Source organism: Balaenoptera physalus (assembly GCF_965194825.1).
Source record: "Balaenoptera physalus genome assembly, chromosome: 1".
NCBI lineage: Eukaryota > Metazoa > Chordata > Mammalia > Artiodactyla > Balaenopteridae > Balaenoptera > Balaenoptera physalus.
The window spans coordinates 108,165,125-108,187,501 of record NC_138882.1 but is presented as its reverse complement, the minus strand read 5'-3'; the positions used below and the strand labels follow the sequence as shown (position 1 = coordinate 108,187,501).

At 34.4% G+C, this 22,377-nt stretch overlaps 2 protein-coding genes across 10 annotated transcripts in view; one reads left to right on the top strand and one right to left on the bottom strand.

Moving 5' to 3' along the window:
* TRMT13 (tRNA methyltransferase 13 homolog) overlaps positions 1-9,461 on the top strand; it is a 32,900-nt gene extending 23,439 nt beyond the window's left edge. For 4 of the 8 annotated variants that reach the window (XM_082452476.1, XM_082452473.1, XM_082452475.1 and 1 more), the window contains one exon: positions 258-454. In XM_082452476.1, the coding sequence (XP_082308602.1) occupies positions 258-453 (196 nt within the window). In that variant the 3' untranslated portion in view covers position 454. Of the gene's footprint in view, positions 1-257; positions 2,148-6,912; positions 6,971-9,218 lie in introns of those variants that run through there. The other 4 variants (XR_014261217.1, XM_082452471.1, XM_082452477.1 and 1 more) reach the window with 3 other exon arrangements.
* On the bottom strand, positions 480-21,269 carry LRRC39 (leucine rich repeat containing 39). Of its 2 annotated transcripts, XM_082452807.1 has the most exons (9): positions 21,135-21,268; positions 15,853-16,045; positions 10,796-10,901; positions 9,471-9,627; positions 8,764-8,900; positions 5,966-6,111; positions 4,899-5,051; positions 3,839-3,975; positions 480-732 (listed from the first exon to the last, which is right to left on the bottom strand). In XM_082452807.1, exons 2-9 carry the CDS (start codon positions 15,963-15,965, stop codon positions 677-679), a joined length of 1,005 nt encoding a protein of 334 aa, XP_082308933.1. In that variant the 5' UTR covers positions 15,966-16,045; positions 21,135-21,268; the 3' UTR covers positions 480-676. The 2 variants fall into 2 exon arrangements, with proteins under 2 accessions (XP_082308933.1, XP_082308934.1); XM_082452808.1 differs by lacking the exon at positions 4,899-5,051 and having other exon boundaries at positions 21,135-21,269.
* Between the last annotated feature and the right edge of the window lie 1,108 nt (positions 21,270-22,377).

The window sequence follows — 22,377 nt, the reverse complement described above, 5'->3', positions numbered from 1 at the left end:
ATTACCAAAAATTCATTCATGAAAATATATTTTACTAAAAAAAAATATATATATATATTTTACTAATTTTAGAATAAGTTAAAATATACACACTTTAATTGTGGCATTAATAAAACGTATCTTGGAAGCATGGGACATAGCACATAGTATGTTGTGGGTTATTTAGCAGCTTATCAATGAATAAGACTAACTAAAATAATTTGTCATAAGGTTTTACAGAATTTTAACAATGTGTTGTGTGTGTTTATTCAATTTAGGTTTCTTACTGTTGACGAAAAGAAGAAAATAGGGCATCTTTGTAAATTGCTGATTGACCAAGGCCGAATCAACTATTTACAGCAGAAAGGATTCAATCCCGCTTTACAGTATTATACAGACCCTCTGGTGTCTTTGGAAAATGTATTGTTAACTGCTCTACCAAATCATTCTTCATCACCAGAAACAACTGCTTAATGGAAAAGAAATTTTGAACATCTGTCTTCCACCAAAAAAATTTTTTTAATTGTATTTTTATATTCATGAAAATATAATTTAAATAGCAGATAATATGAACTTTAAAAAATGTGGCCTCGTTGAACTTTGGTAATGGCTTTGTTTTTTACTTTAGAAGTCCAAACATTAGAGAATTCACCAAATTCCCAAAGTAATCCTCTTCAGCGGGACATCTTGAATTATATTATCCATCAGCATTTATAGAGTTTGGTAAAGTAGTAGAGCAGTTGACTTGGTTACCTGAAACACACATAACATGTCAACATGTAACTAGCACATTAACTTTCTATTTGTTAATTTTGGAAACTTATTTTCCTTTGGTTTTATTTAATACTTTTTATTTTTCAAGTTCAAGATGTAATAATCAATTGTCAGTTTATAACAAGGACCAATCTGAGAAGTTCGTTTATGTATGGATTTTTTTGTCCAGGTAGATCTGGAAAGAATAATTCATTGTGATTATTTGTTTCTGCTGCAAACAAGTTCAGAGATGTTCACAATCAATTAATGAATTCACCTTCAGATTTCAAGAGCCATACCTGTGTTTATATATTATCAATCAGAATTTGTCCATGACAGACACCAAAACTAAAAAGATATTTTCAAGGAAAAAAACTATTTCACTTCATTTTTTTAATTAGTTAATTATCTAGTGAGAACTTCCAAAAAGATACTTGTTAAGCCTAATTCACAAATTAAATTGAAATTTGCAAATAACTTCTGAAGTTAATTAGGTGTCATATCTTTTAAAAGGTCATTTTTACATATACAAGAACAAATATAAGTATATTCTCTCCTGTTCGGGAAAATAATTTGGAATAAAGTAGAAATTAGATAATGATACCAAAAACCTCACTTTCGGGCCTCATTTAGCTCATAAGCAGTTTCTATGCACAAGCAAACATTAAACCAAACATATGGTAAGACTGTTAGTCTTTTCCTCATCTTATCCTTGGTTTATTTCTGCCTTATTTGTAAAAATTATCTTAATCATTGTACATTTGCCAAGACAATGATACAGAATTACTGATTATAGATATTATAATGATATTCTTAGGTAACTATTATTGGTAGGTCTATGATTACCTTAATTATAAATTAGAAGTCTAGCTCATTTTTAGTTTCTGACCTTTCTACTTTAGTTTAATCTTACATGTCTTATGAGACTGCCTAGGTTCAAATCCCAACCCTACTACTTGATCTCTTTGTGCCTCAATTCCCCGCTTAAAATGGGGGTGATGAAGATAATAATAATACCTCACAGGGTTGTTATGAGCATTAAATGAAATAACACATTAAAATGCTTAGAACAGTTCTAAGTACGGAGTAAGTACTCAATAAATATTAACCGTTTTGAATAGTACTAATTCATAATATTTTTAATGAAATAGGCAGACTTGGTTTTATTATCTCTGTTTAAGTTGTAACCTTTTTTCTCTTGTTATAAGTTCTATGTCAAATATTATTAAAATAAGGTAGTTTGTTTAAATTAGCTACTCATGCCCCCAAATCAAAACATAAATGAAGATAACAATACGTCGTTCAATAATTAACCTGATTTTACTCAGTTAGGCAATGCTAATTTGTGTTATACAATCTGTTTTGCTTCATTCAACAATTTATGCCCAGAAATAAAAGCTATCCTACAACAGGCATTATCTCTGTTATATTTCATAAAACATACACACACACACAAGAATTATACTGATAGAGTCCTGTGGCCCAATGAATGTTTCTGACAATGATACCAAGTCCTCTATGGGAAGATAAGGTTGTTCTTCAACATGCCAGCTGTAGACCAAGATTATCGTTTTCCCCAACCTTGCTTATTTCCCTTAAGATTACATGAGACAGTGAATGCATGGGATATGCATATAACTGTTTCTCGACCTGCAGAAGTTGCAGGTTCAGCAAACTCCTTGAACTTTAGATTGATCTACACAACTACCTCTTCCTGCATGTCCCACAGATATATCAAATGTACTGTTAAAACTGAAGCTCATGTTCCATGTCTACCACCAAACCAGCTTCTATACTTCATTTCCCCATCTCAGCATCACCATTCATCCAGTTGCTCTAACCAAAAACACATTCATCCTGGACTCCTCCCTCTTCTCATCTTCATTCAGTCATCAATTCTGTCTCCAATTTGTCTTTTATATATTTATACTCTACTTTTCAAACCTAGGCCCCAAACTATTACAGCTTTTTTACATATCTTCCTCCAATCTAACCTCCATGTTACTGTTTCTGTGACCTTGCTACAACAGATCTAATGACCTCCATTGGATGTTGGTAAAAATATTTTCTCCAGCTGAAAATAATCTCATATCTGTTTGCTCAGATTATACCTGCTCTTCAAAGTAACTGTTTGAAGAGGTAACTAAATTCTACCTTTTAACTCAAAACTTCTTCACAGTTTAGTGAATTATAAAACCATGTTTTCCATTACTATACTATTTTTTTTATAAAGCTGTTTTTTAAAAATTTGTATTTTATTTATTTTTGGCTGCATTGGGTCTTCGTTGCTGTACACAGGCTTTCTCTAGTTGCGGTGAGTGGGGGCTGCTCTTGTGGTGCACATGCTTCTCATTGCGGTGGCTTCGCAGCATGTGGGATCTTCCCGGACCCGGGCTCGAACCCACGTCCCCTGCATTGGCAGGTGGATTCTTAACCACTGCGCCACCAGGGAAGCTCTATTATTTTTTTATTAACAGAGAGTTATGCTCTTTGTCCTCTTCCCCTAATCTTGGGTTAAGTTAAAGTCATTCCTTCCTTAGTTAAAAAAACAACAAAAAAGAGGTTTTAATTCTAAATTATCAGAGATAAAAGTGAAATCTATATATCAAAAACTCACATTTTAACTGTTGGCAAAAATCTATGTTCTCTTGATATTTTTCATTCCTAGGCACAGTAGCAAAATATTTTTCATTCCTAGTCAAAATATTTCTTTTTGCTATTTGTGGATTGTAGAAAAAGAGGAAATGGCAGGGAAGGCACTGTTCATGAGTAAACTGACATATGACAAACTGATAGAATGAGGTAGTGAAGCTTTAAGAATTACATCTTCACTCACTTGGTCGTGCTTCAAGTGCTTGACCAAAGAAGTTCATTTCCTGACTCTACTTGAAAGACTTTCAGTATCTTTAGAACCTTTCTCTCCAAGCCTTTATCAAAATCGTGAACAGATTAGAATTTCACTTTATTTTCCTTCAACAATATTGACTAAGAGACCAGAATTTGACAAAAGGTAAGATGGAATGAAAAGTCTATAAAGGAATTTATATATATATGCATTCCTCTACTAAAAAGAATTTTTAACCTGTGTTATATACAAATCTCATACCTGCTCTCCGTGACTCCTGTATGTATGTGTGCATAAACTGAAGGCCGAATAATTCCCGTTCCTCTTCCTCATCTATGCTTTCACAGGGAGGAAGTGTTACTTCCAATTTCAGTGGGTTGTCTCGGAAGTTGACAAACCTAGCAGTTCACCAAAAACAGTATTTTTATAGGTGCCATAGAAGTGTACATTTATTTTTCTGGAGAAAGATCAAGTGGTTAATATACTAAATTACTCTTTTTTTTAAACTGGTTTCAGTAACTGAACATCTTGGTGAGATGTGATATATCCCAAGAATCTTTAAGTTTCTTTCCTAGAGGAAAAAAATATTAGCTTTAGACAGCTTATTTTCCAAGCTTGTAAAAGCAACTATTAGTCCATAGCATATGTTTAATGTGGTACACTTAAACTTCCAAGAGCAACCCTAATGCATCTCAAATATACAATTAATGCTATGAACTTAAATTTTCTCATTTTATAAAGCATGTCTTATCTATCATTGTATCATCACCATCTAGTACAAGGCTCAGTAGTTGCTGAATAAGTAAGTGAATGATTTTGTTATGAAAGTTGTGGGATTTGGTGTGAATTCTCACATCTTATGCTCACTGTCAGGAAATTAAGTTTTAGAAGTTATGAAGGAAGTTCTGTTAGTAATTAACTTAGTAAAAAGTTATATTTACCTCTAACATAATCGCCTTGTCCATTTGTAGTTATTTAGGAGGAAAATAATCACTATTCTTATGGTTTTGGTTTTCATATCATGGATAAAGTTTGTTAGCAGTTATAAAGATGATTTTCAGGAAAATGTCACCAACACAGGGCATTCCTTAAAGCTGATAAATCCCAGTACGGCTTAAGTTTCAAGGATTCTTTCTTGAATAATTTAGACCAGTATTATATTAATCCTATTTATAAATTATAGAATTTCAAAGTTGGAAAAGATTTTTAAATGTATTCATTTATGTGAATGAGAACTCAAATCTGTTAATAACAATTTCTTTATATTACTTTGTTCTGCAGCCAGAAAGGAACATGTCAGTTCTGTATCTACAACTTTTACCTTAGATTGGTCATCTCTTCCATGTACACTGGAATATCTTTCAGTTTATTGTTGCTGAGAACAAGAGTACCCAGATTTTTCATATTGCTGATTGTTTCTGGCAAGCATGTTATTTTATTCCGTTGGAGCCATAATGTGTGTAGACTTTGCATTCTGAAGAATTAAGAGGTTTCTGTGATTAATCACATATAATATGAAAACCCTGGTTCTTATTAACCCAAAATTTTTTTAAATGGCATCTTGTATAACAACTCCTTTAACCAGTATACCTATTGAGTTAACTGACTTCACATTACCTGATTTTAGGGAAACTATAACAAGGGAGTTAATCTCTATCTACAGTATAGCTCTCATCATGTAGTGGTAGAAATTAAATCAGTGTATTCTAGAATTCTTCACTATTCTCATAGGATTTCTTGCAGAAGAACTGCTAAAATGCTATCTAATCTGAATTAGAGTCTTAAGAGGAAACTCAGAAATTATTAATATGCCCATTTAGGGCAAGGCAAGTATGCATAATGGTTATTAACAGCATGGACTCTGGGGCCAGGGTGCCTGGGTTCAATTCCTAACTGGCACACTTACTAACTGTGATCTTGAGCAATTTACTATCATCTCCACATTAGTTTCCTCAATATGTTTTTAAAGTGCACAGAAGTGCCTGGCACGCACTAAGCAATGTTGTTATTGTTGTGGCCTATTCTTGTCAATTTGTTGAAGTCAGCCAGTTTTTCTCTCCCAAACCCGCCGCCCCCCCTTTTCTCTTTTTGGCTGTACCACGTGGCTTGTGGGATATTAGTTCCCTGACCAGGGATCAAACCCGACCCTCTGCAGTGGAAGAGCTGAGTCCTAACCACTGGACCACCAGGGAGTTCCTCAAAACCCTTTTTTTAAAATTTGGAGTACACGAATATATTCTGTTAAAAAGTAGCATACATTATTTGGAACTAAATGGATCTATTGTGATTGATTATGTTTGGGGTCCCCTGTGTTTTGTTTATTCTTTCTTATTTATCATAGAGAGCTTCAACACATCTCTTGGTAGCAAAAAAATTTATTTACTTTACCTTTCTATAGTATCAGGAAGTTGTTCAAGTCTGTTGCTTCCCATATCAAGCCACTCAAGGGCAGGCATGTTCAACACAGCAGGAGGGATAGTAGTAAAGTGGTTCATACTCAAATCAAGGTGCGTAAGCTTTAACAAATTGCTGAGCTGAAGAGGAAGGCAAGGGTTTTCAAAATAAATGTCCACAATGTAAGCTACTAGAACACTCACAATGGTACAGGAGATATAGCCCATCAAGGATTGTCTACATGATGCTTGCACTTTATTTAGTCACAGCAGTCCACAACAAATTTGAGATAACAATAATGCTAAATAACCTCCAGATAAATGAAAAACTCTCTCATAGAAAGTTCATCTATTCAAAGAAAACTTATCTCCCAAAATAACCAAGCTCCAGAGCTTATAGCACCTGCCTGGCAGAAGCTTTTTTTTTTCCTTTCTGGGAGTAAACATATGTTTTCCTTTTATCTAGTAGTCGAGATTTTCTTGGGAAAACCCAAACTTCAGAATAATAGTTACTCTTGTTAACCCCCTTTCTTTGTGCCTGATGCTTTACATACGTTATCTCAGTCATAGAATTTACTGTTTGGTAATTCTATTTTTTAACTGAAAACATCAATAAAAAATTTATTAAGACTATATAACAACACCAGCGTGCTCAGCTTAAGAAAACAAATATATCAATATGACTGCCCTCAATGTACTTCTCCCTTCTTCCTCTTTAAAGATAACTCTATCCTGAATTTGGTATCTATTATTCCCATGCATTTTTTAAATGTTTTTATTACTATACATAAATATATGTTTTCTATATAGTTCTCTCTCTACATTACTATTATGTGTATTTTTCATAAACAAAATTATCTTTTTATATGTTTTTGAATTTTATTTAAAGATGATGATACTGTACTTATCTTTCTTTAACTTGCTTTTTTCTCGCAATATCAGTCTTTATATGTATTCACATTGATGCATATAGCTCTAGTTTATTCATCAACTTTACGAGGTGAGTACCTTTTTTCCCTTTTATGGACAAAATGGTTTAGGGAGGCCATGTGACTAGAAATGATGGAGCTATGATGTGCACTCAAGTTTTCGTGGACCTAAAGCTGCAAAATGTCTAAATTTCTCTTTCCTCTGTAGTGAAAATTTCAAAATGTAAGAATTTAGTTAACTTTTACAAAAGACTCTCCATTTAGCTAGGCAAGTTCTGTGTTTTATTTCTATCTCAGGGCACATTCAGATTCATTCCACACCTTTAACACCTCAAAAAATGCACAAATATAGTGTTTTATGGGTAATGCAAAAAAGCAGTTTTCCATTTAGTAGCCGATATTTCTCTAGCTTTATAATTAGTCATGAATAAAACACTTTTCAAAACTTGTCATCAGACTTAAAATTTTCAAATGATTCAGAATAGTGTATAAAAAGATTGTTTTTACATTAGCATAAATTTGTTTGTGTGTTACAGTGTGTGCAGTTTAATGACTGAGAGCTAAGTCTCCTGTTGCAGATTTCTCAGTGGGACTAGAGCCCTTTGGTTTTAAAAGCTTGAAGAAAGATATTAAAACCATTATAATCTAAGTCTTAATTTTGCATAAGTGAAAATTGAGACCTAGTTATGTAAAGTGGTGTGTTCAAGGCCACACAGCTACTTAAAGGCCACACTTGGAAATAATTCCAGGCTCAAGATCTCAGTTCACTATTTGTTCCTGTAAAACGTATTTCTTTAAGTAAAGACATTAAGGTAAAGACAGGTTAATAGACATGCCCAAATTCACATAGCTTTTTAGTGACAGAACCAAAGCTAGAAACAAAATCACAATAATTAAAAATTAGAAATAAAATGTTTATTGGCCCTCTTTTAGGTATAAAGAAATTGTCCCTGTGATCATGATTTTCATCATAATCAAGTGTATACATTTCACTAAACTGAACTATTATAAGATCAGATGGATATAACTATAGTAACTATGTTTTACTTGCAAGAGCAACAATAATTGGTGCATGTTTACTGATTTGGGGAGGAAAGTGACATTCTTACCAAGATAAAGTGGGAAAGGAGAATAGTCTTTTATTTTGAGTTTTATTATTTTTCTTAACTTTTATCTTGCAACATCATTGTTTTCAAGGCAAAGCACCATGGAAATTTCCTTTGCTGCTTCTAAGAGCCTTAAATATGCTTGAAAAATAATAGGAATGTCTGTATCTCTATGATCAGTTTGGTCTTACCAAGAACAAGATATCATACCAAATCAAAGTTTGAGGGCTTTCCAAGCCCACTGCCTTGCTTTACTTGGTAGAGCCTAGGAAGCTAGCAAACACTTTTCCTAAACTGAAGAATTCATGTCTTTTTACTTTACCTCTATCTCAAAAGCTGATCACCTATAAAAACTAACTAATAAACAAAAGAGTTTTTCTATCACCACATTGTCTGTGCTTTATGATTATCATTTATTCATTCAATAGGCATTAAGTAACATCTACAACCTAGGCTGTGCCTTCAATTCTGGGAATTGAAATAAGTAAGATTCTCACTCTGGCCTTCAAGGAGATCACAGTCTAGTCAACTAATGATGTCAGTACTGTGACAATAATAGAAATAGCTTTTTATGCTAAATAAATCTTTCTCTAATTAAAAACATGCTTTATAATAATAGCAAATGGTTTTCACTAAATATTTTCTGAAATAAAATTTATAGCATTTTTCCATCAGTGTTATTTTTAATGATCACGCAGTGGAGAAGTAAACCACTAGTAGAAGGAAAATAAAATCATAGGTATTTATATCATTCTGACCTCTTGTGGAAGATCACATATATCTCTGTTAACAGCAAGTTCAAGTTTCTCCAAGCTGGCACAGTTACTTAGTTCCTTGGGGACAGTTTTGATATTGTTGTAACTAAGAATCAGTTCCTGAAGTCTAGTGAGCAGTCCTACAGAAAAATAATACACAATAAAGAGCAGAGGGATATACAATAATGTTTCCAGTTATTAAGTATTACAGCATAACTTACTTGCCCGTTTCATATTGGCAAATTCACACTTAGGCTCTTCCCTTTTCCCAGTGTGTGTCCCTGCCCCTTCTTCAGATAAAGAGCTGGTGATTTATCAGTGCTTTAGACAAAAATATTTTTTTCATTCTGTTTTATCTATACTATATCCTGACCAGTTTTCCACTGGGGGATTTTTTTTTCCTCATTTAAGGAATTTTCTCTAATTTTCTTTCTTGTCTTCAATTTGTTCCCTTCTAGGAGGAATAACCAAACCAACAATATTGTTTCCAGAATCTACACAATATTATTTCCAAAGAGACTTCTCTTGCATTGAAATCTCATTTTGAATCACCTCAGTAAATCCAGAAGCTTGAATTCCCTGGAAGCTTCAGTTTAGACTAGATGTTTAAAATTTTAAGATTCAGGACTATATAAAGATGAGATCTTTATTCCATGTATCAAAAAAAAATTCTCAGTGAAAAACACAGGAATAAAAGCAAGTTTCCTTACCAATTCCTCGAGGTATGTCTGAAATTGTGTTTCGAGATAAATCTAACACAATAAGGTTCTGGAATCTTCCAATGAATTCCGGAATTTTCACCAAGCCAGTTCTATGAAGTTGCCATTCCTGTAGCTGATTTAGTTTTACTAGAGAAGAAGGGAGGGTCTAAACTCAAGTAAAAAAATGAAAGAGTTACTATATTACTTAAATTATTTTAGTATCATGCCATACAGAAATATGACTGTAGAGATAGTATTTGATTTGTAAAAGAACTTAGGAATATTTTTTCTTTAATGGGTTATATTTCCAAATACTTTGTGCTACTTCTAAGTTTTAAGAACTTTCCTTTTTTGGCGGGTGCTAAACCTTCAAACCCCAATCATAATAACATAAACGAAAATAACATATTTCAGTCAATATTGCACACACATAGAGCTGTGTTCTAAAGATTCTATTTTATTAGGCTTAACTAGAGTACATATGTTATTGAACATGAGAATATGGTGGCTAATTGAAATTATAGAGAAACAAAAAGATCATTCTAATCAATTCAAACTTCCCATTCTGTTTTGAAATAGTTTAGTTTTTTTAAGCAGATTTTCTTTTAATTTAAGAATTTTAAAAGTTTCAACTATTCTGAACTCTATGCCTTTTCCCTTTTAGCCTAAAGTAGCCAAAAGACAAAATAAAGGAGCTACCCCCTAGCTAAATATACCGATATGTATGAAAACAAACACTGACTCAAGGGATAGAGGTGGCCCTTGTCAAAATTAGAGTAGGCCTAATGTAAATAAACAACTATGTTTGTGTGTGTGTGTGTGAGAAAGAGAAAGAGAGGGAAAGAGAGAAAGAGGAGATAATGTGAATCTGGTTGTGGACCTAAGAAAAAAATTAATATACATTTCCATTTTGTGAAGTTTTAACTGAGCATTTCCTTTTTTGTTTTTTTACTTTAAGGCCAAAGCTTTATTTAAAACACCTTCCGCTGCTTTTAATTGAGCATTTGCTTTGAAAAAGCTACACGAGTTTTGTTAAGCAGATGGTCACCTTTTTATGGAAAATGAGAAATTGCTTATTAGAAGGATTAGTGGGAGAAATATTACAAATGACTTAAATTTAGGCAGAGTTAAAGCACATTGGTTGAAGTTTTGCAATAAAAAGTTGTGAAGTTACATTAATTTTCAGTTCATGTTGCCCAAATTCATTTGGTACATTATTAAAATTAGAATTCCTAACTATTCCAGACTTAAGCACAAAATTTAAGAATCGTTCTCTCAACTCTCCCACAAAATGCGAAATATAAAAAATCAAATATTACTTCTATAAAGCTTACCTTCCATTCCTCTTTTTCTATCTTCAAAATGACCCTTCCGTCTTCCCTGGTGACCTTTTCTCTTAGCTTGGTTAAGCTCACTCGTTCTTCCCAGATTCCCACTAGCCTAGGAGACCAGGAAATCATTTTAGTTCACAAGTAATGACATAGGTAGCATTCACTTTTGTATGAAAACGTGACCCATCAAAAACAACCATTTGATTGATAGTGTCTGGAAATCAGACAAGAATTTAGTTTTCAAGAATTATAAATATGATTAGTATGATAAATGCCCTATTTTTAAGTTTTTGAAAAGTATCATAACTCTCCATAGATTTTTTTGTAACAGCTCTATTGAGATATAATTCACATACCATAAAAATCCTTTTAAAGTATACAATTCAGTATTTTTTCATATATTCACAGAGCTGTGCAACCATCACCACTATCTGATCCAAAACATTTTCAGCACTCAAAAAGAAACCCCCCCAAAAAAAAAAAAAAAAAAAAAAAGAAACCCCATGCCCTTAGCAGTCACTCCCCATTCCTCCCTCCCCCAGCCCCTGGCAACCAATAATCTACTTTCTATCTCTATGTCTATCTTTCTTTCTCTCTATCTCTACTTTCTATCTCTATCTTTTCTATATTTGCCTAATCTGGACATTTCATATAAAAGGGATTATATAATATGTGGTCTTCTGTGTCTGGCTTCTTTCATGTAGCATAGTTTTATCCAAAGTTTATGCATGCTGTAACGTGTATCAGTACTTCATTCCTTTTTATAGAAGAATAATATTCTGCCAAATTTTGTTGATCCTTTCATCAGCTGATGGACATCTGGGTCAATTCCATTTTTTAGCTATTCTGGATAATGCTACTATGAACATTCATGTACAAATTTTGGGGTAGGCATATGTTTTCTCTTGAGTTTGTGTATTCCTAGGAGTAGAATTGCTGGGTCGTTTCATAACTCGATGTTTAACTTTTTTAAAACTGCCAAACTTTGTCCAAATTGATTGCATCATTTTACCTTCCCACCAGCAGTGTATGAGGGTTCTGACTGCGCCACATCTTTGCCAACATTTGTTAGTGCCCATCTTTTTTTTTATGTCACATTTCTTTTTTTAAAAAAATTTATTTATTTATTTATTTATTTATTTTATTTTTGGCTGCATTGTGTCTTCGTTGCTGCGCACGGGCTTTCTCTAGTTGGGGCGAGCGGGGGCTACTCTTCGTTGTGGTGCGCGGGCTTCTCATTGCGGGGGCTTCTCTTGTTGTGGAGCACAGGCTCTAGGCACGTGGGCTTCAGTAGTTGTAGCATGCAGGCTCAGTAGTTGTGGCGCACGGGCTTACTTGCTCCGTGGCATGTGGGATCTTCCTGGACCAGGGCTCGAACCCATGTCCCTGCATTGGCAGGCGGATTCTTAACCACTGTGCCACCAGGGAAACCCAGTGTCCATCTTTTTGATCATAGCTATCCTAGGGGTGTGAAGTGGTACCTCACTGTTGTTTTGACTTGCATTTATTAAACACCTAATCCATAGATATTTAATTAAAAATGTTTTAAAGACTTGCAAATGATATAGTTCAACTTCAGAGTTAAATTGTATATTACTATATTCTATTATATCCAGATTTAGTTTTTCAGATATAAAAATACACAAAATTCTAGAGCACATCCTGTTGATTTTTGGTTCATAGCAAACATACATAATGTCAAGCTTATAAAAATGACTAACAAAAGGTTGCAGATGGTTTTCTATTTCTATACTAGAAATTTTTCATGTATGAAAAGTAAAGAATAAGTTTAGAATTGAAATTTTGCACTTTTAGCCTATTAGAATGATACATAATAAAGAAATATAAGCAATCATCAAAGAAGATAGGTTTAATTAACTTGAATATTTATTTGCCAAAATTCTCTTGACATCTAAGAGTTAATATATATTCTTAGCAATTCTGCGTATTAACTGATCTTCAGTGAGGATTTTATTTTAATGAACAGAAAACCAAATATCTCTAAAAGTATAATATTTGCTGTCTATATATGTTTGTGTTTGCAAAACATTTCTATGGAGTCTGCGTAGTTTCATCCACTGCTTGTCTGAAAGTTAACTAATCTGCTAACAAGTGCACTGTGGCAATGGCTATGTGTAGCCTTCTAGACTGAACAGCTAAGCTTCCAATAGGTGTGGTTAAGTGCGACAAAATGTATACTGCCATCTATTCAATTACACCAAGTTTTATAAAAATAGAACTATTTAAACAGTAGACATAATGATTATTAATTACTTATTACTCACTGAAATATATGTATTTCAGAGCAAGATTTAATGATGGGCAATGAAGTGTGTTATTCCCTCACGTTTAATTTCAATTAAAGAATTCATCAAGCACCCATTATATGCCAAATACTATGCTGGACATTGTGGATACAAAAAGCTCTGTCCTTAATGAGTGAGGCTAACTATTATTAAACAAGTTTATTTCCATCTCTTAAATGATTCATTAATTCTTTCTGGCTCTGTTTTACTATGATCTAAGTCCAGAATGTATCACTTAATTTGGTGACCATTGGCAAGACATCTCACCTCTAAGGACCTTGCCGATAAAACATGGGGTTTGGATTAAGTAATATCTAAGGTCTCTTCTAGCTCTAGTATTCTATAATGCCTACACTGTTTATTTTAAGCTTGATGTCCTTTCAAAGTTTTGAACAGAAATTTTCTACCTCCTCTAAAACCCTTTTATTATAGTCTAAAGACTTTCTCCAACGTTGTTATATCAACTCTTACCCAAGTGCTTGCTTTCTTCAAGGCAGCTTGGCATCCAAAGACAGAACAGTTTCTGTTTAAACTTAAGGCTTTTTGAGCTAAATCTTTAGCCACTTTTAGCTGAGAGAAGAAGCATTAGATTACATTTTTACCCCTTGCCTGTTTTGTACAGAGAAAACTTGAAGCTGCTGAAATGATTCTTAACTAGACACATATAACAGGTGAAATTCAAGAGTTTAGAACCAACTCGTGATTTCTGACCACAGTTTTTTAAAAAGTGGATAGGATTTATAAGAGTACTCGAGTCAATAGAGAACAGAGAACAGACTTATGGTTGCCAAGGGAGGGGTGGGGTTTGGGATTAGCAGGTGCAAACTAGTATATATAGGATGGATAAACAACAAGGTCCTATTGTATAGCACAGGGAACTATATTTAATAGCCTGTGATAAACCATAATGGAAAAGAATATAAAATATATATATATACATATAACTGAGTCACTTTGCTGTATAGTAGAAATTAATACAACATTGTAAATCAACTATACTTCAATAAATTTTTTTTAAAAAAGAGTACTTGAGTCAAGTTTGTCATAATTGTATAATATAAACATAATATGTGTCATAAGAGTAGTTTCACATATTTCAGTCTAGGGAAATTTAAGACCTAAGGTGAATATAAGCTTACTGAGTCACATTGCTTAGGTACGAATACACGTGAATACCAGTTCCACATTTATTAGCCGTGTGATCTTTGACAAGTTACCTAGGCCTATCCTTCAGGTTTTCCATCTTTAAAATGGAGAAAATAATATCACCTATGTGTGGCAGAGACTGCTTATCATTCCCCAGTATCTGTTACTCCTCTTCTTCCTCAGTAACAGATCCTCTAAATTTAACTGGGCACAAGACTTCATTTAGCCATCCTCCTTTGCAGCTAGGTATGGGTCATATGAAGCTTTGGCTAGTGAGATGTTAGCAGAAATAGTAATGTGTGCAACTTCCTGCTGGCTGGAATCAAGTACATTGGCCACAGTTGGTGTATCTATGTATTTGGGGCCATGAGGTGACTAAAGTCCATTCCTAAAGGAATGGAGACTATCCACAGTTGAGCAACAAGATAAAAGCCTGAATGTGTGACTCAGTGGAGTGCTGTGCCAGCCCTCTTCTTTGCTGGGAGAATGCCAGTTATTTCTAAGTGTTTACACTTCTTCCAAGTTACCCAAGTGTAAATCTTAATTTGTCTAAACCAATCATACAATCTCATTTCCCTGGAAGGTAATTGGATTAGGGGTGTACTAATGACCCAATTCTGGCCAATGAGAGGTGAAGGAGAAGTTTGATGGAGACCTCAGAAAGGTTTTCTCATTCTTAAAGAAGATACAGAAATAAATAATTCCTGCTCTTCTGATAACGTAATGATGCCTGGCTGTGATGCCTGGAAGTATACCAGTCATCCTGTGACACTGAGAGAAGCTAACCTGAGGACCAAACTGACACACTGATAAAAAGAAGCTGAGTCTTTAAAACTGTTGAAGCTTTGGAATTGCCTTACCTCAGGACTTCCTTATTGTTTAAGCCATTTTTAGTTGAGTTTTCTGTTATTTGCTGACACAAGACCATTTTATTAAATGAGATATAACTGACATATAACATTATATTAGTTCTAGATGTACAACATAATGGTTTGATATTTGTACCTATTGCAAGACCATTTAATGTTTAGAAAGAGACCTAACAAATGATAACTGAAGGGAGCTACGTGGAATCTATGAGGAAAGGGGCTATCCTTGCAAGAGTAGTAGGATAACTTGGAGATATCCAATGAGGAAGGTAGGTTGGTATCAATAAGGCAGAGGAAGTGAGAGCCGAACTATTTAAGTATATCCCAAATAGAGGAATCAGGTGATCCACAGGGGCCCTGGCTGGAACTCACAGCTATTTAAATAGGTGAGAATCTACCGTACCTTCTACTGCCAGTTGTTGTTTTAGATCCTAGGTAATATAATGTTGAACAAACAATCTCTGAAAAGTAGACTAAATGATACTAATCAAACTTTGATGAAAGTTGAACAGACTCCTAGGGCAACTACTATTTTCACTTACAGACACTTGTATTTTTTGTGGCCCCCATCACATGGCCACACTTAATTGTCAGGTGCTTCCTTTAGTTATATTTTGGGTTTTCGGTAAACAGAAACCTCTATCAAATTCAATAATAGGCATTTAATAAATACTATTTTTAATAATAAGGATGTTATGAATTTTTGCTAATTCAAGATAATAAACATATTATAGCATACTTTAGTTGAAATTCCTTCTCTCGCTTCAGGTCTTCATTGTATTTCTTTATTCTTTTCTCCCAAACTTCCTTTAAAGAATTGACAGCCCCAGTACAAACCACATTTTCTGACATGACTTCTCCACATTGTCACAGAGTCACCAACTTCATTAAATTTTGAATAGCTGAATCACAGATGCCATCTCAGAAAGGGCCTGATTGTACCAGAGGAAAAAAAAAAAAACAGTAGTGTTTCAGAATGTTTACTGAGTACCACAATGATCATAACAGCTTTTTACTGAACACATTCCATGTTCTCAAAACTATTTTATGCACTTTACATGCCATATTTCACTAAATAATTCTCATAAAAATATCATGACATGGGTACTTTTACTGTCTCTAACACACAGATGAGAAAGCGGATCCCTAAAAAACGTGGGCAATTGGTTAAGCTCTCATTTCTAATAAGTGGCAGAGGGGGGAACTGATGCCAAGTCTTCTTCCTTTGTTACTATTAATTCACAATAATGAAAAACTGCAACTAGTTTACGTGTCCAGTTATAAGGAAATGTTTAATAATGGATATACAAGATAAGCAGGTATCTTGGTATATCTGCTTAATCTAGATGCTATATGTACAAGCTGGAATTCAGTTAAGTGGGATATATTGGTATTGTTTTCTCTTGTGTAAAATAAATGGCAAACGGACTCATCTAACACTGAGGATTGTGATGTGAATCTCAGAAATGGGAGGAAAATAATAATAGGGGAATTGTTATGTAAATTATGGTAGATCTATTTGATGGAATGCTCTTTGTCTTACAAATAATAGTACTGATTTTTCACCATATTATATTAGTAATAATGAAAAAATTTGATTCACAATTAATTTAACTATTTTGTTCAAAATTCAAGAAGTCAAAGATGTCCACAATTACCACTTCTATTCAACATTATACTGGAATGCAATAATGCAAGAAAATTAAATAGAAAGGTATAAAGTTTGGAAAGGAAAAAGTGAAATTTGCAACAGCATAGGAAAAAAGGTACTCTCATGCACTAAAGGTGACAGTATATATTGTTATATTCTCTATGGAGAGAATTTTAGTAATATCTATCAAACTTACAGAGCCACATTCACACTCATAAGAATATATACTGTAAATATTTTCAATTGTAGAATGACATATTACAAAGTTATTCACTACGGTGTTTTTCATAACAGCAAAAGATTGGAAACAACATAGCTTTCCACCAATAAATTATAGCACATGCATATCATGGGAAATTATATAGCTCCATAAAGAAGGAAAAGCATTTTATATACTGATATACCATGATCTCCAAAATGTATGACTATGACAGTTTATTGTCCATTCTAATTAATATGGATACTTGGGTCCCAGATTTTTGCTATTATGAGTAATACTGTTTCTAAAATTCCTGTTCTTATCCTCTTGTTGCTCAAGTGGTATTATTCCTACTGAGTATATACCCAGGACTAGAATTGCTAGATCACTGTGTATGTGGACTGTTCAAATTTATAAGATAGAGCCCAATTGTTTTCCAAAATGATTATGCCCATTTATACTCTTACTACAACTGTATAAGGGTCCCCATCGATGTATATCCTCACCAATACACTACTGCATAAAATGATATCTCATCGTGATTATCATTTACGCTTTCCTGATTAATAAATGCTCCAGGCTAATAAACAAAGATTGTCCAGTTGAATAAGAGACAAAATCCTGTGTATTGTTTACAAAAGGCACACCTAAAACATAAAGATAGAAAAAAATGGAAAGTACAAAAAAGAAAAAGATCACTCCTAGGTTTATACTCAAGAGAAATGAAAATATATGTTCACACAAAAACTTGTACATGAATGTTGATAGTAGCATTATTCTTAAGAGCCCTAAAGTAGAAAACAAATGGCTATTAACTAACGAATGGACAAACAAAATGTGGTGCATGCATACAATGGAATGTTATTCTAGCATAAAAAGGAACAAAGCACTGATACATGCTACATCATGGAGAAATTTTGAGTAAAATTATGCTGATAGAAGCCAGACACAAAATACCACAAATTGTATAATCCCACTTATATGAAATGTCCAGAATAGGCAAATCCATGAAGAAAGAAAACAGATTAGTGATAACCAGGGGCTTTGCAGAAGGGGAAATAGGAGTGATTGCTAAGGGTACGAAGTTTCTTTTTTGAATGATGAAAATCAACTTTTTGAAATAAATCAACCTATGAAAAAGCAGACTTATTTATGGCTAAAAACCAGAATGTAATAAATGTGGTACATCTTGAAAATATAAAAATAAAAGTACTTTTAATAGAATGTGGAAGAAGGAAATGGGGAAGTAGAGGGTAGGGGAGTCAAGAGATACTGTCTATACTTTATGGAACAAGAAATAGAGATTTAAGTATTTAAGTTATAAGGCAGTCAAAAGAGAAATTAAAATAGGGATATAACTCTATGGGGGTGCAAGTGAACTTAAGCATCATCTTTCATAATGAAACTCCATAGACAATGTCTAAAGCTGAGAAGACACAGCAAAACTGCCTTTGGAAAAGAAAAATGTATTATGGAGATAACCACTGAAAACTAATCCTGAAATAGTTAAAATGATTACTTCAGACAAAGGAGCAAGAACATACAATGGAGAAAAGACAGCCTCTTCAATAAGTGGTGCTGGGAAAACTGGACAGCTACATGTAAAAGAATGAAATTAGAACACTCCTTAACATCATACACAAAAATAAACTCCAAAAGGATTAAAGACTTAAATGTAAGACCAGACACTATAAAACTCTTAGAGGAAAACATAGGAAAAAACACTCTTTGACATAAACCACAGCAAGATCTTTTTTGACCCACCTCCTAGAGTAACGGAAATAAAAACAAAAATAAATAAATGGGACTTAATTAAACTTCAAAACTTTTGCACAGCAAAGGAAACCATAAACAAGACAAAAAGACAACCCTCAGAATGGGAGAAAATATTAGCAAATGAAACAACAGACAAAGGATTAATCTCCAAAATATACAAGCAGCTCATGGAACTCAATATCAAAAAAACAAACAATCCAGTTAAAAAATGGGTGGAAGGGGCTTCCCTGGTGGCGCAGTGGTTCAGAGTCTGCCTGCTAATGCAGGGGACACGGGTTTGAGCCCTGGTCTGGGAGGATCCCACATGCCGCGGAGCAGCTGGGCCCGTGAGCCACAACTGCTGAGCCTGCGCGTCTGGAGCCTGTGCTCTGCAACGAGAGAGGCCACAATAGTGAGAGGCCCGCGCACCGCGATGAAGAGTGGCCCCCGCTTGCCGCAACTGGAGAAAGCCCTCGCACAGAAACGAAGACCCAACATAGCAATCAATCAATCAATAAATAAATCTTAAAAAAAAAAAAAAATGGGTGGAAGACCTAAATAGACATTTCACCAAGGAAGGCATACAGATGGCCAAGAGGCACATGAAAAGATGCTTAACATCACCAACTATTATTGAAATGCAAATCAAAACTACAATGAGGTATCACCTCACGCCAGTCAGAATGGCCATTATCAAAAAATCTAGAAACAATAAATGCTGGGAAGGGTGTGGTGAAAAGGGAACCCTTCTGCACTGTTTGTGGGAATGTAAATCGATACAGCCACTATGGAGAACAGTATGGAGGTTCCTTGAAAAACTAAAAATAGAACTACCATATGACCCAGCAATCCCACTACCAGGCATATACCCTGAGAAAACCATAGTTCAAAAAGAAACATGTACCACAATGTTCATTGCAGCACTATTTACAATAGCCAGGACATGGAAGCAACCTAAGTGTCCATCGACAGATGAATGGATAAAGAAGATGTGGCACATATATACAATGGAATATTACTCAGCCATAAAAAGAAACGAAATTGAGTTATCTGTAGTGAGGTGGATGGACCTAGAGTCTGTCATAACAGAGTGAAGTAAGTCAGAAAGAAAAACAAATACCATATGCTAACGCATATATATGGAATTAAAAAAAAAAAAGGTACTGATGAACCTAGGGGCAGAACAGGAATAAAGAGGTAGACATAGAAAATGGACTTGAGGACATGGGGTGGGAGGGCAAAGCTGGGGTAAAGTGAGAGTAGCATCGACATATATACACTACTGAATGTAAAATATTTGGCTGGTGGGAAGCAGCCGCATAGCACAGGGAGACCGGCTCTGTGCTCTGCGTTGACCTAGAGGGGTAGAATAGAGAGGATGGGAGGGAGGCTCAAGAGGGACGGGATATGGGGACATGTGTATGCATATGGCTGAGTCGCTTTGTTGTGCAACAGAAACTAACACAGTATTGTGGAGCAATTATACTCCAGTAAAGATCTATTTTAAAAAATAGTTACTTCTAGGGTGATAGAAATGAGGTGGATAATATTGCTTTTCATTATTAATCTCTAAATTACTGATTTCTTTAAACTAAAAGTATGCAGTGTGTGTGTGAGAGAAAGAAAGAGACAGAGAGAGGGAGAAAAATGTGTTGATATTACAGAGGGAAAAAGTTTAACATTTCAGGATGAATGTATAAGTGCCAATACACAGAAAATTATTAGGAGGAGGTCCTTATTTTAAGCAATGCATGCAGAATTTAAACAGAAACAGATCTGCAAGATCTTTTTTGCCATCAAGAAACCTTGGGATATTTATGCTAATAATCCAACCCCCTGTCCAGTTACAATTTATTATCTCAGATGTAAGCAGGTTTGAAGTAGTTATTTATCAAATAATAAAGTTTAAAATCTCAAGTATCTACATGTAAATGTGTATTTTACTGGACATATATAACTATTCATGTGCTCATTCATGTCCTCGTTTGCCATTAAACTTAGGTCAGCCATCTGTTTTCTGTAATAGTGACCAATGCCCCTTTGAGGAAAACGTCAGTAGTGATATGTGTGTCTGCCTCCAGCACGGGATTGTGTTCTCTACCTTGATTACTACAACAGAAAAGCACATCGTGTGGCAGTGAAGTAGGCATGGCGGTGACATGACTCAGGAGTCAGCTTCCCAGAGTCAAAAGAAAACAAAAGATATACAATCTCAAAAGAAATACTTCTTGACTTCTGGGGAAATCAATCTTCCAGAGAAGGACAACTACATGAATGATTATGAACCTCCAAGAGACTTTTAAATTCAATTCCAATTTTAGTTGTACATTCCAGCAAATACTGACACAGTAAAAACATCAACAGCAATTTATTTATATGTCAAAAGTGGGAATAAACGTTTTTGAAAAATACTTACCACAGTCGGTAGATGCAAACGCTGACATGCCCAAAGTTAGTGTATCAACTAGGAGTGGATTGCTGGGAGAACTGTTTTCAGTGTGACTCCGAATGATTAAAATCCTCAGTCAGACCGTAACCAAGTGAAATGTAATGTCAGCCTAGTTCTAATTTTAGTTCATGGTCAAAGCTGAGAATAGCAAAAATCACATGGAGCTTCTGCACAAAGGATCAGCTGATAATGTATGTGAGTGCATTCCGTACACTGCAAAATGCTGTACTGCAGGTATTATAAAACCATCAGGCGTAACTACTTCTAAGCTCCTGAAAAATAACTCCCATTGAGAGTCCTTCCACTTTTCATGATTTATACCTTTTGGGTATTTAATAGAATTTAACGAACCTGTTCCAAGCAAAGAAATTGAGAAATACACAGATGTATGCCATAACAAAAACCCTACCTAGTAAGCCATAGATATTTAAATATTTAAACTAAAGTTTCAACTGCTTCAGAAGAAAAGAAAAATGAAGGTGTGGTGAAATTCAGGTAACAGAGGAGCCCCAAGCTTCTGCTGCATCCAGGTTTCAGATTTAATTATCTCTTAATTCTCATCTCTTCAGACTTCAAAAATAGGAGTTAATTCCAAATTCTTTAAAAATATATGTATTTATTTTTTGAATTGGTAATATATGAACATGGAACAAAATTCAAAAGATGATGAACGGTTCTCGCCTCCAGCCATTAAGTTCTCTTCTCTGAAGGCAACCACTATTGCTAGCTACTTCTGCGCCCTTCCAATGATGGTCTGTGAATTTACAAGCATGAATATGTCTATATTCTTTAAAAGCCCACACACATGCTGGTATGCACACACACACAAATGGTAGCATACTATATACATTGTTCTATACCATGTTTTCTTACTCAGAATATCTTGAAAATTGTTTTATATTAGCATATTTAGAGTTACATCCTTCTTTTTAATGCCTACATAGCATTTTGGTGTGTAGGTTGGTCATAATTTGTTTAGTCACTTGGACACTTCCAACAACCTCAGTGCTTTTAAATGCCTGATTATTCCATAGAAATTCTCTAATGCTTCTATAGTGAATAAGCTCAGAGAGTTATGGGGTTGCTCAGGATTACAGAAGGAGTAAAGATCACAGAACCTAAGCTGTAGTCTCCCTGTCCAGAGAGTTTGCACCATCCCACACGTGGCTGCCTTGAATATGTTCATAAGTCAACACTGAAGTTCAAGGAG